Source organism: Meleagris gallopavo, chromosome 2 (assembly GCF_000146605.3).
Source record: "Meleagris gallopavo isolate NT-WF06-2002-E0010 breed Aviagen turkey brand Nicholas breeding stock chromosome 2, Turkey_5.1, whole genome shotgun sequence".
Lineage (NCBI taxonomy): Eukaryota > Metazoa > Chordata > Aves > Galliformes > Phasianidae > Meleagris > Meleagris gallopavo.
Window position 1 is genome coordinate 38,183,012 of NC_015012.2, and position 14,333 is coordinate 38,197,344.

Genomic DNA, 14,333 nt, shown 5'->3' on the forward strand with positions numbered 1-14,333 from the left:
ATAAAGTTGAAAGATGAACACGAAGAAGGAGAACAAAGAAATCTAAAATAAATAAATAAAAATAAGAGAATGCGTTTTTTGTTTTGTTTCGTTTTTTAAATTCTCTTTCTGTATTATCATTTTGATAGATCTCTAAGTAAGGAAAGAAGGACAGGTTTTCAGTATGTGTTATGTGGTTGATATTTCGTTTTGTATTCTTTAGAGAACTTGTGGAATAAAAGGTAAAGTCTTTCAAGATGCCCATAACTGCTACTGCCATCATAGAAAAGGGTTGGCCCAAACATAAACATTATTACTATAAATAGATCTTTGTTCTATTTTTGTTTGTTGAAACTTATTGTATTCTGCTTTAGAAAGGTTAGTGTTTTATAAATTATATTATGGGAACTAACAACCTAGAAGTCATTTCTGTGATGTCTTTAATTTAGTTCATTTAAATAGGTGGTTTCAGCTTCTGATTATTTTCCAGGTTATTTTTGTGATCATCTACTAGCCATTCCAATCAGAATGTAGTGTTTCTTAATGCCAACTTATCTTTGCAGAAACATCTGTGCTACTATAATTAATATAATTTTAATATTTCCATTTAAAATCTTTTTGGCTTAGTGCAAATAATGCTACACACAATATAATGAGAATGAAGTGAAGCATTCAACAAGAGAAAATTGTTCAAATCAAATTAGCAAATTAAACTGTTAGATTGATTAAAAACTGAAAATATTCAGCTACGATTTGGTCATTTCTAATGCATGCATGTGCAGCTCTGTTTTGCTTCCATGCAAATCTCATTGTATGTTTATAGGTAGCCTTTACTTTGTAATGAAAGGGCTGTTTCCTGCTCCATGCTTATTTTTTAGCCTTTTCTGCTCTCCGATAAATAAAAGTTGTTCTGAGATTTTTAAACTTTTGTACAAGCACTGATACGCTGTAGAACTTTAAAGTTGTTCGAACTGGAAGGTACCTTAAAGATGATGTAGTTCCAACCTTCTACTAGCTCAGCTGCCCAGGGCCCCATCCAATCTGGCCTTGAGTGCCTCTAGGGATGGGGCAATCTCAGCTTCTTTCTGCAGCCTGTACCAATGCCTCATCACCCTCACAGTGAAAAATTTCTTCCTAATGTCTGACCTAAATCTTCCCTCTTTTAATTTAAAGTCATTTCCCCTTATGCTATTACTATACTGCCTGGTAAACAGTCTTACCTATATTTCCTGTGGGTCCTGGATAGGTACCAGAAGGCTGCTATGAAGTCTCCCTGGAGCCTTCTGTTATTCAGACTGAACAACTCCAACTCTCACAACCTGTCATTGCATTATTTTCTCAAATTGTTTATGCACCTGGGTCCTGGTATAGTTTGTCAAGAATGTCCCAGCTAAAACCTAAAGTTCTGAGATTTTAGCATTTAGTGATGTCCTCATAATTTTGAGGAAGCAGTACCTGCAGTATAATAGTCAGAAATACGCTCAATTCTTCTGTTGAAAAGCCAAGCATCAACAAAGGTGGCATTGATTTCATTTTTGTGAATACAGTCAAGTCAGTTCTGTTGGGAATGAATAGAAACAAAATCAGTAGGAAAATTTTGGTCTTTGAAACACAGGTTCAATTTTAACCACAGTTCAGATTTAGAAGCCATCTCGATTTAAATAGTAAGTTGGTGAAACTATTGCTAAGCATGAATGCTTTCAGAGAGATCAATGAGGCTTGATATGGAGTTATTGAAAATAAAAATGCATCCCTGAAAGTACTTTGAAAGTATTCAAAAGCAAAATATTTTAGTACTCAAGGATCGTGTTGATGTAGTAGTTTATTGTGTCAGTAACTTGTTCAGAGAATGATTATGACACCAACCAGGGTTTTTGAAAAATTACCTATTTTGAAGAGCAACACAGGAGTTTTTGTAGTATGCTATATAACTGGAGACTTCTGGTTATTAATGGCCATGCAGTAACTTTGTTCCTCATCTGAGGAATGGGAGACATTCTCATATTTTATGAATATAAGAATGTTTCAAAAATATTTTAAAGTTATGCTATGTAAATAAAAAAGGGTTAATAATTTATTTCCTATTCTAAGTGTTATTATTTTTAATGACACGCATTTAAAATTCATTATGGAATATACTAGGAAGAAAAAGTCAAGCAACAAATTATACTAAATTACAAGCACCCGTTTTTGTGTTGTTTTTTGTTTGTTTTGTATTTTTGTTTTGTTGTGTGTTGAAGTATTATGAAGATATTTTAAAATATTGGGTTTAAAGCTTTCATCATGTGGTTTCATTAACAGCTGCATGCATCTACTTTTACAGCTGCTTTTACACATCAAGAGAAAGCTACTTTAAAACACTGTTAGAGAGAACAAACTGACAAAACATGTTCTCAGCTGACAAAACATGATGAATGAGTGGCCATTCTCTTTAATTAAGCTTACTTGGCAATGGAAGAAAAACACAGTTTTTTATCTTACAGATAGTATGGCCTCTGAGATGCAATGTCACGCATCACATATTAGTGACCATAGAAAAAATAGCAATAGCATAGCATAACATCTGTTGCTGACTTTGGTTTCTTCTGTCAAGAGGCAATGAAAATGTTAACAGAACATGTTAGCAGTGAAATTGATAATTAGATATGTATTTCAAACTTCTCCCCCAATCCATTGTCAGTCTGATTGTTTATACAGTTTTGTTTCTGGCCTACATACTGCTTTTGAGTTGGGTATCTACTTTTGGTTTATCTGTACTTATCAAATCTACTCACTTAATATGTTTCAAATTGATTTAGTGTTTGAAATTATATTCTTACCTTATTTTCAACACATATGAAAACATCATGTTCAAATTTGCTGAGGTCCATCATAAGTTAGAAATGAGGTTAAAATCAGATTAAATGAGCTGTGGTCTTAAAAATTGGATAAAATCCAATTTCTCTTTTCATATTATAGAACAAATTGTTAATATTTGCTATTCTGAAAAAAAAAATTCATTGTGAAATGCCTTTAAAATGGCTTTTGAATGATTTCCTATTTTTATTTGGGACAAGTTGTAAAACAAGTTTTTCTCCCTGTTTAAAGTGTTCTGACCTATTTTTGCTGTTTGGTGCTTAGAGTTTGGAGGATTGTCTTTTTTGTGTGTTGTGCCAAATTGCCATGCTGTATAACACAACATTGGGTTTTGCTATTAGAGACACTGGGCATGACATCGCATGCTTTACTGTAATGTTGGTGTACAAAAATGGTTTTGTAAGGCTGGTAGTGAGAGCCAGCATGAGTTGCACTGGGAGTATCCCATTATGTGAACTTTACATAAGGGCCACAGCTACTTTAGTGGAGATGGATTGTCTTGTTTATAGGAACATTCTAAATCTTATTCCAGGTTTTGACTCAGATGAAGAACTTGGGCCGTTCTGTCATCATACGCCGTTTCTAGGTGATGATCTGGGATTGATGACTTTTATATTTTGTAAACTTTCTTTAATATTTCCTGTGTTTGCACGTTTGCATGATAATGTAAGCTTTGGGTCTGTGGGGTGGTAGAGCAAGGGGAGAAAAGATGAGGCAGGCATGTTGTCACCAGAATTTAAACAAACCTGAGGACTTGGATTTTGTTTAACAGAAATAAGTTAAATGAATCTCCACAGAATATGGATTATATTAAAGACAAATTAAATCCTAATGAATGCATAATTTACTCCCATTCTGTGCAATTATGATCTGCATGGCATCGTTCTATTACGTGATAACTGATGTATTTTGGCAACCACACTGTATATCCATAGGTAAAACTTGTGCTTGTTAGATTACACTCTATTGCAATCCAACGTAGGTAATAGTATGCCTTTGTAATATGTATAACAAAAACCTCAACTGATAAAACTAGTATGAATTTGTTGTTTTTTTCCAGTCTGCAGATTACCAGAAGGTTCTGCAAATGCTTGAGACGATAGTAAACTGCAAAAAAGTACAAAATGGGCAGTAGAGATTTCTGAGGAATCCAAGGGCTTTAAGTCCATGGAAAATACCAACTTTTTCATTGAATTCATATTGACACTGGTTGTGGCCCTGAGTTCTCAAGCGGTTTTCTGTGGATTTCATCAAGACCAATTTACTGATCATATCAGCCTTAACTAGTCCAAACTGATCTGAGGTGCAAAAAATTTGCTTTGAGATTGCCTTTGGATGCAGATGTGGGGAAGCCAACTAATTAGAATTTACTTTACATCTGCTGACTATCTTTGAAGCTATGATGTAGAAACCTACATCCTTTTGTTGAACTGAGCAAGAACAATGGCTGTAGTAGAGCCTTTTGTTTATATATATACATATATATATATCCAGCTTTAAACATAACCTTACGTTACTTTTTTTACAGATCAGAGAGTAGCGTCTTTTTGTACCTTGGATGATATGCAGCACGCTCAGGGTTTGGAAGGAACACAAGAATTACCTTTGGATGAGAGTCCCACAGATGGAAAAGATTTTCTTGACGCTGCTGGGTATGTCAAAACTACAGCACATTTCTTTAAAACAAAACAAAAAAGTTGCTTTTTTTCTCCTAGTGTTGTTTGTTACATATCCTTTTCCTTAACTTAAACGCTGTAAAAGGGAAGGGGACATGGAAGGAGATGGAAAGAAAAAACTGGACAAAATGAATAATTTGTGAGCCAAAAAGTGAAGAAGGAAAATAAGAGTCAGCATGTCATGTAGTAGGTGTCAGCCCTGCCCATGGCAGTTGGTTTGGGACTAGTGGACAGCTAAGATCCTTTCCAACCCAAACCATTCTGTGATCATGTGATTAAATGTGAAAAAAAGAAACCAGAGGAGTATAGGAAGCAGAGCTCCTGTGCTCTGAAAATATGCAAGTTTCAGAATTAAATGTACTACTTTATTATTAAATTTAAAAAAAAGAGAGAGAAAAGGGTAGGAGATATATTTGGATATTTGCTTCGAGGTCAGGGTTCTGGAATGAATGCTGTAATTCTGATGTTACCTACCTTTTGGCTATGGGCAGTTTAGCATTTTGTTGAAACTATTCAGAAATTAACACATTATATGGAACAAAGTAAGACACTGGATTATCTTGGTCCAGCTACTGGTTTGTGAAAGTTAAGAATGTTTTCTTACTGCTCTTCAGCTGACAGATTTTAACCATAGGGGACTGACACAGTCTTTAACTTCAGAAGTCCTCTCAGTGGCACTGCCTTGCATAATAGTTGCCATAAAGAATTAAAATCCTAACATTTCCTTACAGTCCTAATTTAGATCATGAATTTACTGAACAAGGACTCCTTCTCTGAGTCTCAATCTACCAAAGCAGTCTGTGTGTAGTACACACAGTTTTGCTTTATGAACATTGCCTTTGTCTTCACAATAGTATTTTTACCATATATATGACTGTTTTAAAAAAAAAAAACTTCCTCTCAGAACTATCAGTGAAAATGTCTTTGGGTTTTACTTCAAAACAAGTGGTGTCTAATTGTCTACATGAATATTTTATTATTTCATAGCAGAACTGTTGCCTTGACAGATCACACCTTCACTTTACTTTTGATAAATGTTGTTTCTTGGAATCGACCTCAGAGCGTTTTCAGCTAGGAAATTTGTAGCATGGCCAGGCAAAATTCTCTCATTAGAATAGTACAGGTAGATGCAGAGTTTAACCAATTAACCTGAACTGATCTATTGCACATCAAAGCCACATTTTTCACTGTGCTTCTCCTTTGCAATAGTAGTTTGTGTTATGTTACATTTATTTCTATTTTCATCTGAACTTGTAAAAGGAGCTCAGCTCAGTAGGATGCAAGACTCTGCAGCAAACATTTCAGATCTTGGAGCAGATGTTCCTACTTGTTTTTTGCAACTGTTCACATTCAAGGAAAAATTGCTACTTTTTCATTTATGGGGAGGGAAATAAATCAGGAGATGAGCCCCTATGAGCAGGGGCTGTGGGAAACTTCCATGCCAAAACTCCCAAATTCTTCACCCTCAGTGAACTGAGCGTACTCCTGTCTTCTCTGTTGTGGGGAGCAGATTCTATCTGTTAGCTCCGTTAGAAGGAAAGCACATCTTTGATTAGTTTTGCTCTTCAGAATGGAAGAACAGGAAATGGAGGGATAAGAAAGGGTTTAGTCTTCTTGCTTGTTAGAATGTCCCATTTAATTTTGAACACATTTTAAACAAATTAACGTACATGATTAAATACATTTATTTCCATTACTTCTAAGTCCACATGCTTCACCAGCTGGTGATCAGTAAGGATTGCAAAAAGATTTTAAAATGTTCATCTTTAAGCATTGGAAAATGACTTTTGCACTTGCTTGAAGCAACTGATTCAGCTTTGTATAAAAAGAAATAAAAATTGCTCTCTCTTCAGATTTTCTTTTCTAGACAATAATTCATGTTATGGTTAATTTCATCTATAACATATATGAAACTCTGCCAGTGTTCAGTGTCATACAGGAAGCAGTAGCTATTCTCAATATTTTCCTCCAGTCATGCATTTGATTAACCTGTAGCAATATTTCATGTTTCGACCTTTAAACAAAATATTTGTCTTCATGAAGCTGTAGGTTTATCTTTTGCTGGAAATGACACAACAACCAGACAAAAGAATTCAAATGGCTCCTTTAATTTGCAAAAATTACTGCTGCAGCTTGCTTCAGATTAGTACAGTCCTTATCTGAAAATAGCTTGTTAACAAATGCGCTCAGCATACCATTTACCAGCAAGTTTGACTTGCAGTGGGAAGGTGTGTGCAAGTAATACCTGAAACATTCCTCCTTAAAATCATTTTAATTTCTGAGAGACTTGAATGAGACGCAGTGTCATAATTCAAATAACATAGCAATGGGTTTGTGTATTGATAGTAAGTATGTTGCTGCTTTTATCTTGGTTTTCCCAACTATCCCTAAAGCAATTTGCTTCCTCTGAAATCCCTAAAAGTATTATTTTGCAAAAGTGCGTGGGGAAAACAGGGGTTGAAATATTTTTAAGTAACCCAGATTGAATGTGATGGTTTTCTTTACAGGGAGCATGCTCCAACTACTCTGACTGGAAAAGTTAACCAGCTGGAAGTGATCCTTCGGCAACTACAAACTGACCTGAGAAAGGTAAGAGTATGCTATTGGTATTATTGCTCTCTAATTTTAATAGATAGATTTTTGTGTGGAGTTCATCAAGGGCTTGAAAAAAGTAGGTAAGTTAAAATAGGTAACATAATGACACCTATGAGTGGTAGGGCCCAGTGGTAAGAGTAGGAGTGGCTATGCAAACAAGTTGCTGCAAGGCTAACTAGTTTGCAGGTCACTGACTACTGCAGAATAAATTATCCTACATATACTACTCTAGAATAAATAATATACTTAATCCCTATCTTGTGATGTTTGAGATTTAACAAAGCATAGGGCTGTGCACACAAGTGCTACTGCTAAGAAGTTAGCACTCCAGATTTGTCAGCCTTCTTGCCTCATGTGTGCCTCAATCATGTAACAATGACTTGATTTATCTCATTTGCTGTAATTCCTGAGCTGGGAACAATGCCAAGGACTGGTGGAAATGAGTCTGCTTTTGGTCAGAAAATAATTATTATGGGGAAAATTTTGAAAGTAGATAATTTTCTTTCTTCCTAGGCTTTCACATATCACTTATAATACTCGGAATCTGCTTATTTTTTACTCCTTGAATTTTTGTTGAATTTAGTAAATTTCTATGATTTTGATATTGAAGTAGCGTCTAGCTTTTTTTTTTTAGCTTGCATCATTTTATCTTCAAAACAACATACTGAGAAGGAGTGAGGCACTTAAAACACATTTTGGGTTAGCAGTTGTCAAAATGGATTGGGGTGCTCAACAGAATAGAGCTGAATAGTTTGCATGGAAATATTAACAGTAACAATAGGTGCTTGAATCTCGACTGCTTACTTTCTTCAACTTGTGTCTCTATTAACCAGGAAAAACAGGACAAAGCAGTTCTCCAAGCAGAGGTACAGCATCTGAGGCAAGATAACATGAGGCTTCAAGAGGAGTCTCAAACAGCAGCTGCTCAACTGAGGAAATTTACAGAATGGTTCTTCAATACAATAGACAAAAAATCCTAATGGCTGAACCCCTGGAAAATACTTACTTGTAACAGCTGTAATGTAGCAGCTGTATTTTTTTGAATTAACGGGGTAATAATTTCACTGTGTTCACAATCCATTGTAGGTGTTTCTGCTACATTCTCTATCCAGTTTTACTCATTTGAAAAGGAGAGAGACCTGTGATAACTTGTCTTTAAACTCGTATGAAGAAAGCAGAGAATAGCAGATATTTGTTTGTGTGAAGATGAATGTAAAAAAAATTCCTAGTGTCATTTTAGACATTTTTAGAGGATGCGCTGGCTAGGGCTTGCCTGAAGAGGAATATTTGGGGTTTTAGTTCCTGCATTTCAGGTGCACTGGTGAAGATGTTAAAGCAATTTACATTAGCTTGGGCTTCAGTATTGTAAGATAAAAAGAATAACCAGACATATACTTTAATGTTTAAAAGGTGCTCTATTTTTTTGTATGTACAGTAGTTTTATTTCCCCAGTCCACATCGTCATAGCAATAAGAATGGAGGTATAGTGAATAGTCAAAAAGCTGTGTTTATAAAATGTTAGCACTGATGTGTTTAACACTAGTTTGGATGCAGATACATTAGAGATTATTTATTTGCAGGAACAAATGGTGCCTGAATATAAACAGTGTTTTGATTTTCTAAAGATACACATGCCTTGTAAATGGCTCACAGGGGTTAGCCTGCTCCCAACTTCTGTTACTTTTGTATAGTTGATGTTCAGCTGAACAGTTATACTGCTTAACTACTGGAAACATGTATGGTGTGAGCCAGCCAATCAATTGTATAATGCCAAATTTGTTTATCTTTGTACAGAAGCTTTGATCAAGTGTCTTGTATTTAACACCTTTATTTAAGCTTATTTAACCTTAAATTGTTGATTTTATAAAGTTTGTTTTATCTGCACTATGGTGAGGTCAGTTGGTTGCAAGTTGTAATATTTTTAGCTTGCCAAGACTGTACTGAGGAGTTATAGAAAATTCTAACAATTGGATGCTGCTAGTACACAATTGATTTGTTTGTATGCTTTAACATTTTTAACTGTTTAATTTGAAATGAACATACATCCTGCTTTTTTAATAAATGTTCAAAATCTAAACCTGAAAAATTACTTTATCTTGTATCATCTACAACTACTGTCATCGCTAATAGTTCAGGTTTCTGTTCAGCTCAGTCTACGTTCTCAATCTGGAATCACTCCAAGCTCCCATAGCTCTTATGATCTCTTATTACTAATGAGGGATTGTCACCATTATCAGAGTTGATTTATTTGGTGAATCCTATCCTATAACTGAGGAGGTAGCTTCATAGGTCAAGGAGTAAAAGTTGTTTTGACTGTTTATAGGCATTCATTAGTGACCAATGAGAAAAACTGCTTTACGCATAAATATGTTCTAAAGAAAAAAAAATTGAAAAGATGTCTAGCTTTTCTGTATTATTTTATATTTATCAAAACAGCAAATAACTTCCATCCTCCTCTTGTGTCTGCAATTGAAGATATGATTGCAGTGTTAGCATGTGAGATGTGAAAGTAGGTTGATGATAGCTTGCACTACTTTGTTCCTCTTCTTTTGTAACAGTTTTGTGTGTGATATTGAGCTATATGTACTAAGTCTGCTCCAAAAAAATAGAAGTTTACAAAATGAAATGAAGCTAATAAGAACCTTTGAAGTTATCCTTCTGAAAGAAAAAGAAATCATTTGAGATCTTGTTTGTATACCATTTACATTTCAGTGGCTGACTGCATTCATGCAGACCTACAGAAAATTGTAGAATTGTTAAAATATATATGCAACTGATGCAAATAAAATTCTGTATCCATTGTTAGCTTATATCGGCTAAGAAATGTTTCATAAGACAAATGTATATTCTTGCTCTAATCATTGTTCTGATTAACTGGTCTTAGGAAGAGTTACATGGGCAGTAAGCCGATGCTTTGATATCTTCATATTCAGATGAAAAAGTCTATTTTGTCTTTGTATTTTTCATCAAAAACTCTGACTCTTACATACCAAAGAATATTCATTAAGCTATATCAACAAAGAGTAATTAAACATGGCAGTCATGTGTTACACTAGATTCTAATTTAAACACCTTAGAAGAGTCATTAGCAAATCCATCTGGCTGGAGACCTTGCCAAAATAGCAGTGCTGAACAGCTCGTGCAATTTGTCTGTGAACATGTTTTCATGAGGACTGGTTTGCCCTCTTTGAGAAGCTGTGTTAATGGAAGTGAGCTGGAGAATAAGCTTTGTCTGCAGGAACGCTGTTAGATTTGTGTGAGATTTTATAGTCCAATATTAATTTCAGTGTTCATCTCTATCTCTCAATTACTGAAAACAAGGATTATTTTAATTAGCTTTGCAAAAAGGATTTTCCATAGTTATTTTTCTCCTTTTCCCACCAGTTGAAAACGTTTTGTTTCTGACAGTGGCAGAAACCTTTCCCACAAATTTCTTACTGCCTTTGCTGACCGCTTCCTCAAAAAGTAGTTTTGTGAGAGGTGTGTTCTTCTTCCGCAAGTGTTTTTCACCGTAATAAGATGTTTTAATGACATGTGAATACAGTACTTATTAGGGATCATAATACAGGTTTGGCAAAGGTAATGAGTATTTAATTGGACACTTCAGTTATCTGATTTTTTTAAGAATAATACTTTGAGACGTTTTACTGTTAAAAACACCTGATTTATATATGTGGAGAGACAAAGGCTTAAGTCAATGTTAGCAACTAGTGTGGAACACTAGAAAAATTGACACCGTTGATAACGCAAGTTTTGGAAGTGAGAGGAGATCAATCAGGCTCTTTCTTGTCCGGTCTCGTGATTGGGCAGCCTTTGGTGGCTGAAATCGTATGTTAGGTTGGCTCTGGTTTAGTTTTATCTGGAAGGATGCCAGGCACTGTGCAATAAATCCACTCCATATGAACCAAAGCATAGTAAGTGGGGAAGGTCTGAAAATTCACTTCAAAGATTCTTTTGTGTTCTGAACTGAAACAATAATATGGAAGTGATTTAGATGTCAGAGAAGTCTTTCCAGCACAGTAGACTGTGCTGTGAAGTATACCAAGATGCAGAAACTAAACCAACTCAGGCATTTACTTCTGAAAGGGAAAAATATAAATTGTGGCAAGATTACCAAATGTTCTACTTCTGCCTTAAAAATGACACCATAATTTATATATAGATCCTTATTCAAAGGGATCCTTATTGAGACTTTTGTCACAACATGGGCTGTACTTTATTGTGTATAGGTTTCTTTTCTGAGATCACTGTTAACAAAAATCAGGACTAATTTTTGCTATTTTGTTGACAACATACTTTTACTGTGGTCAGTAGGCATGTGATAGCTTTATACAGAATTTTTATGAGGGGCACTTAAGGGACAGGAAGGTGACCTGAAACAGCCAGCATAACTTCACCAAGGGAAGTTCATGCCTGGCCAATCTGATGATCTTCTGTGATGGAATGACAGCACTGGTGGACAAAGAGAAAGCAACCGGGGGCATCTTCCTAGGCTTGTGCAAGACTTTTGACATGGTCCTCCATCACATCCTTGTCTCAAAATTGGAGAGATACAGATTCAAAGTGTCAACTATTTGGCTGACAAGGAATTGGTTGGAAGGTCATAGTCTGAGGATTGTGGTCGATGGCTTTATGTCAAAGGGGAGGCAGGTCACAAGTTGTATCCCTCAGGGTTCTGTTTTCATATCGATGTTCTTTCATATCTTTATCATGACATAGACAGTGGGATTGAGTGCACCCTCAGCAAATTTGCTGATGACTCCAACCTGAGTGGTGCAGTTGATAACAGCAGAAGGAAGGGGTACAATCCAGAGGGACCTTGATAATGTCAAAAGGCCCATGAGAACCTACTGAGGTTAAAAAAGAAAAGTGCAAGATTTTCCACTTGGGTCAAGATAATCCCAGACATGTATGCAGACTGGGAGAAGAACTCTTTGAGAGTAGTCCGGCTAAGAAAGACTTAAGGATCTTGGTAGATGAAAATCTTAACATGAGCCAGCAACGTGTGCTAGCAGTCTAGAAGTCCAATGGTATCCTGGCTACAACAGAAAAGGGACGGCCAGTAGTTTGAGGAATATGATTGTCCCTCTCTGCTCTGCCCTCGAAAGGCCCCAGATGGAGCACTGCATACAGGTCTCAGGCCCCCAACACAGGAAAGATGAGGAGCATTTAGAGAGGGTCCAGAGGAGGTTCACAAAAATGATCAAACTGTTGGAGCACCTCTCCTATGAAGGCTGAAGGAACTGGGCTTGTTCAGCCTAGAGTAGAGAAGGCTGTGAGGAGACCTCATTGCAGCCTTCCAATATTTAAAGAGAAATTATAAATGGAAGGGAAATCAACTTTTACATGGATAGATAGTGACAGAACAAGGAGAAAGGGTTTCAAACTAAGTGAGGGAAGATTTAGATTAGAGGTAGAGGAAGGTTGTGAGGTGCTGGAACTGGTTGCCCAGAGAAGTTGTGATGCTCTGTGCCTGGAGGTGTTAAGACCAGGTTGGATGGGGCCTTGGGCAACCTGATCTGGTACCTGATCTAGCGGTTGGCAACCCTGCCTGCAGCAGAGAGTGGGAACCTGATGATTCTTGATGTCCCTTCCAATCCAAGCCATTCTATGATTCTGTGATTCTTTATGTCTTCTGTGTATTGTTTAATATAAATTCTGAAATTAACTCGCCTTTTTTTCTGTGCCCCAAATCAAGTTGTTTGAGAAATAAATGCTTCAATTACTTACAATTCAAACACATAAGTAAATTGTAATTTACAATTTGTAATTGTAAATTGTAGAGCAAACAATTGGAAAAACAATTTTTCTGTAAAAAAATTGCTAGACGTATGATATTTTTGCACTAGTATTTCATGAGCTCTCTGTAGTATTTCTTTTAGTCTGAAATGCTCTAAAATTAGATTTTTGTTCTAGTATCTAAGAAATTTATTGAAATCCAGGAACTGGTGTTCTATGATTTGAAAACATCAAATATTTATGAAAACATTAAATATTGCTAACAAATTATTTGTTACCCCAGTTTTTCACTTTCACAGCAAAAACTAGAAGGAAAAGAAAGTATTTCAATCCAAAAGCAAAATTTTTAGACAAAAGCTTGCTTCTGTGTGTTTGGGAGCAAATTATACAAACTGGGGAGGAAATATGTATTTTAGGAATCCAGAAATTAATTTGCCCAGAAAATAAGCCTTAATCTCAGCTTTTCCCTCTATGCATACAGGATGCCTTTTTGTTTGATTCCTCACACTTTCTTTATTTCACTTTTTAGCAAGTTCCCTTCCTTTCTCTTAAGATGAATCCAGAGATACGTGATCCAGAAGGAACACATATTGGCCTGCAGTAGTCCCCTGGTCTGGACAGCCAGGAACAGTTTTATATGGGTTTGGACAAAGCCACAGAGAAGCAGAGACTAAATATTTTTCAGTCTTTGCTCCTCTGTCATTCTCCACAGTGCCTGTAGAACAGAAAGCAAGACAGGTAGACCTCCATCCAGCCTTGCAAAATGTAAAACTTTACTGTGGTATGAGAGTGAATTTAGCATTCAACATTTAATTTCTTAAGTTTCTCACTGTCTTATCACAGTACTAGCCTTTGGAATCATTTTTGAGTCATGAGTAAAGCCAGTCAAGAATTTGTGTTTCCAAAATAGCTATATCTAGCAGACTAAAATCTTAACCAGGGAAGCAATTAAAAACAAAACAAAACAAAAAAAGGGAGGGTGTAGAGAGGGGAGGAAGAGGTAGGGAGGATATTTGCTTACATTTTCAATTCTTTTGATTTTCTTTTTCATCCTTCCAGACAGGCAAATGACACTTCTGGCTGTTGTGCCAAATTATGGGAAACCAGTAGGACCACAGAATGGAATGAATGGGCTTAATTGTTCCACTTTTCCACTTAATTGTTCCCTTCTTCTTAAGAGATCGTGTGATGGTGTCAAACTTTTCAATATGAGATTTTTATTTATTTTATTTACTTCCCTAGAGAGGTAGTTTTAGTAGTTTTATGCCCTTTGTTCTATTTTTCAGACAGATGAGCTTTTTGCTTCCACTAACCATTGATAATTAAAGGCTTCTTAATATGATAAAAGTCACATTGACATTGTAACAGGAATGACCAGAAGCTGTTAGAGGAGCAATACAAATATGTTAGTTTTGCAGAAAAGCTGTAAGTCTATTTTGTGTTTTTCTGTGTTCCTGTTATAGCAAATCATTAAATCTCAAAATCTGA

The 14,333-nt window shown here is 35.8% G+C and overlaps 1 protein-coding gene across 3 annotated transcripts in view; it reads left to right on the top strand.

The window, feature by feature from the left end:
* Positions 1 to 12,322, top strand: part of SIPA1L2 (signal induced proliferation associated 1 like 2) — a 109,158-nt gene extending 96,836 nt beyond the window's left edge. For 2 of the 3 annotated variants that reach the window (XM_010707008.3, XM_010707010.3), the window contains 3 exons: positions 4,364 to 4,487; positions 7,019 to 7,100; positions 7,940 to 12,322. In XM_010707008.3, coding sequence (XP_010705310.1) covers positions 4,364 to 4,487; positions 7,019 to 7,100; positions 7,940 to 8,086 — 353 coding nt within the window. In that variant the 3' untranslated portion in view covers positions 8,087 to 12,322. Of the gene's footprint in view, positions 1 to 3,367; positions 3,422 to 4,363; positions 4,488 to 7,018; positions 7,101 to 7,939 lie in introns of all 3 variants that reach the window. The other variant, XM_003204027.4, reaches the window with a different exon arrangement.
* Positions 12,323 to 14,333: the final 2,011 nt, after the last annotated feature.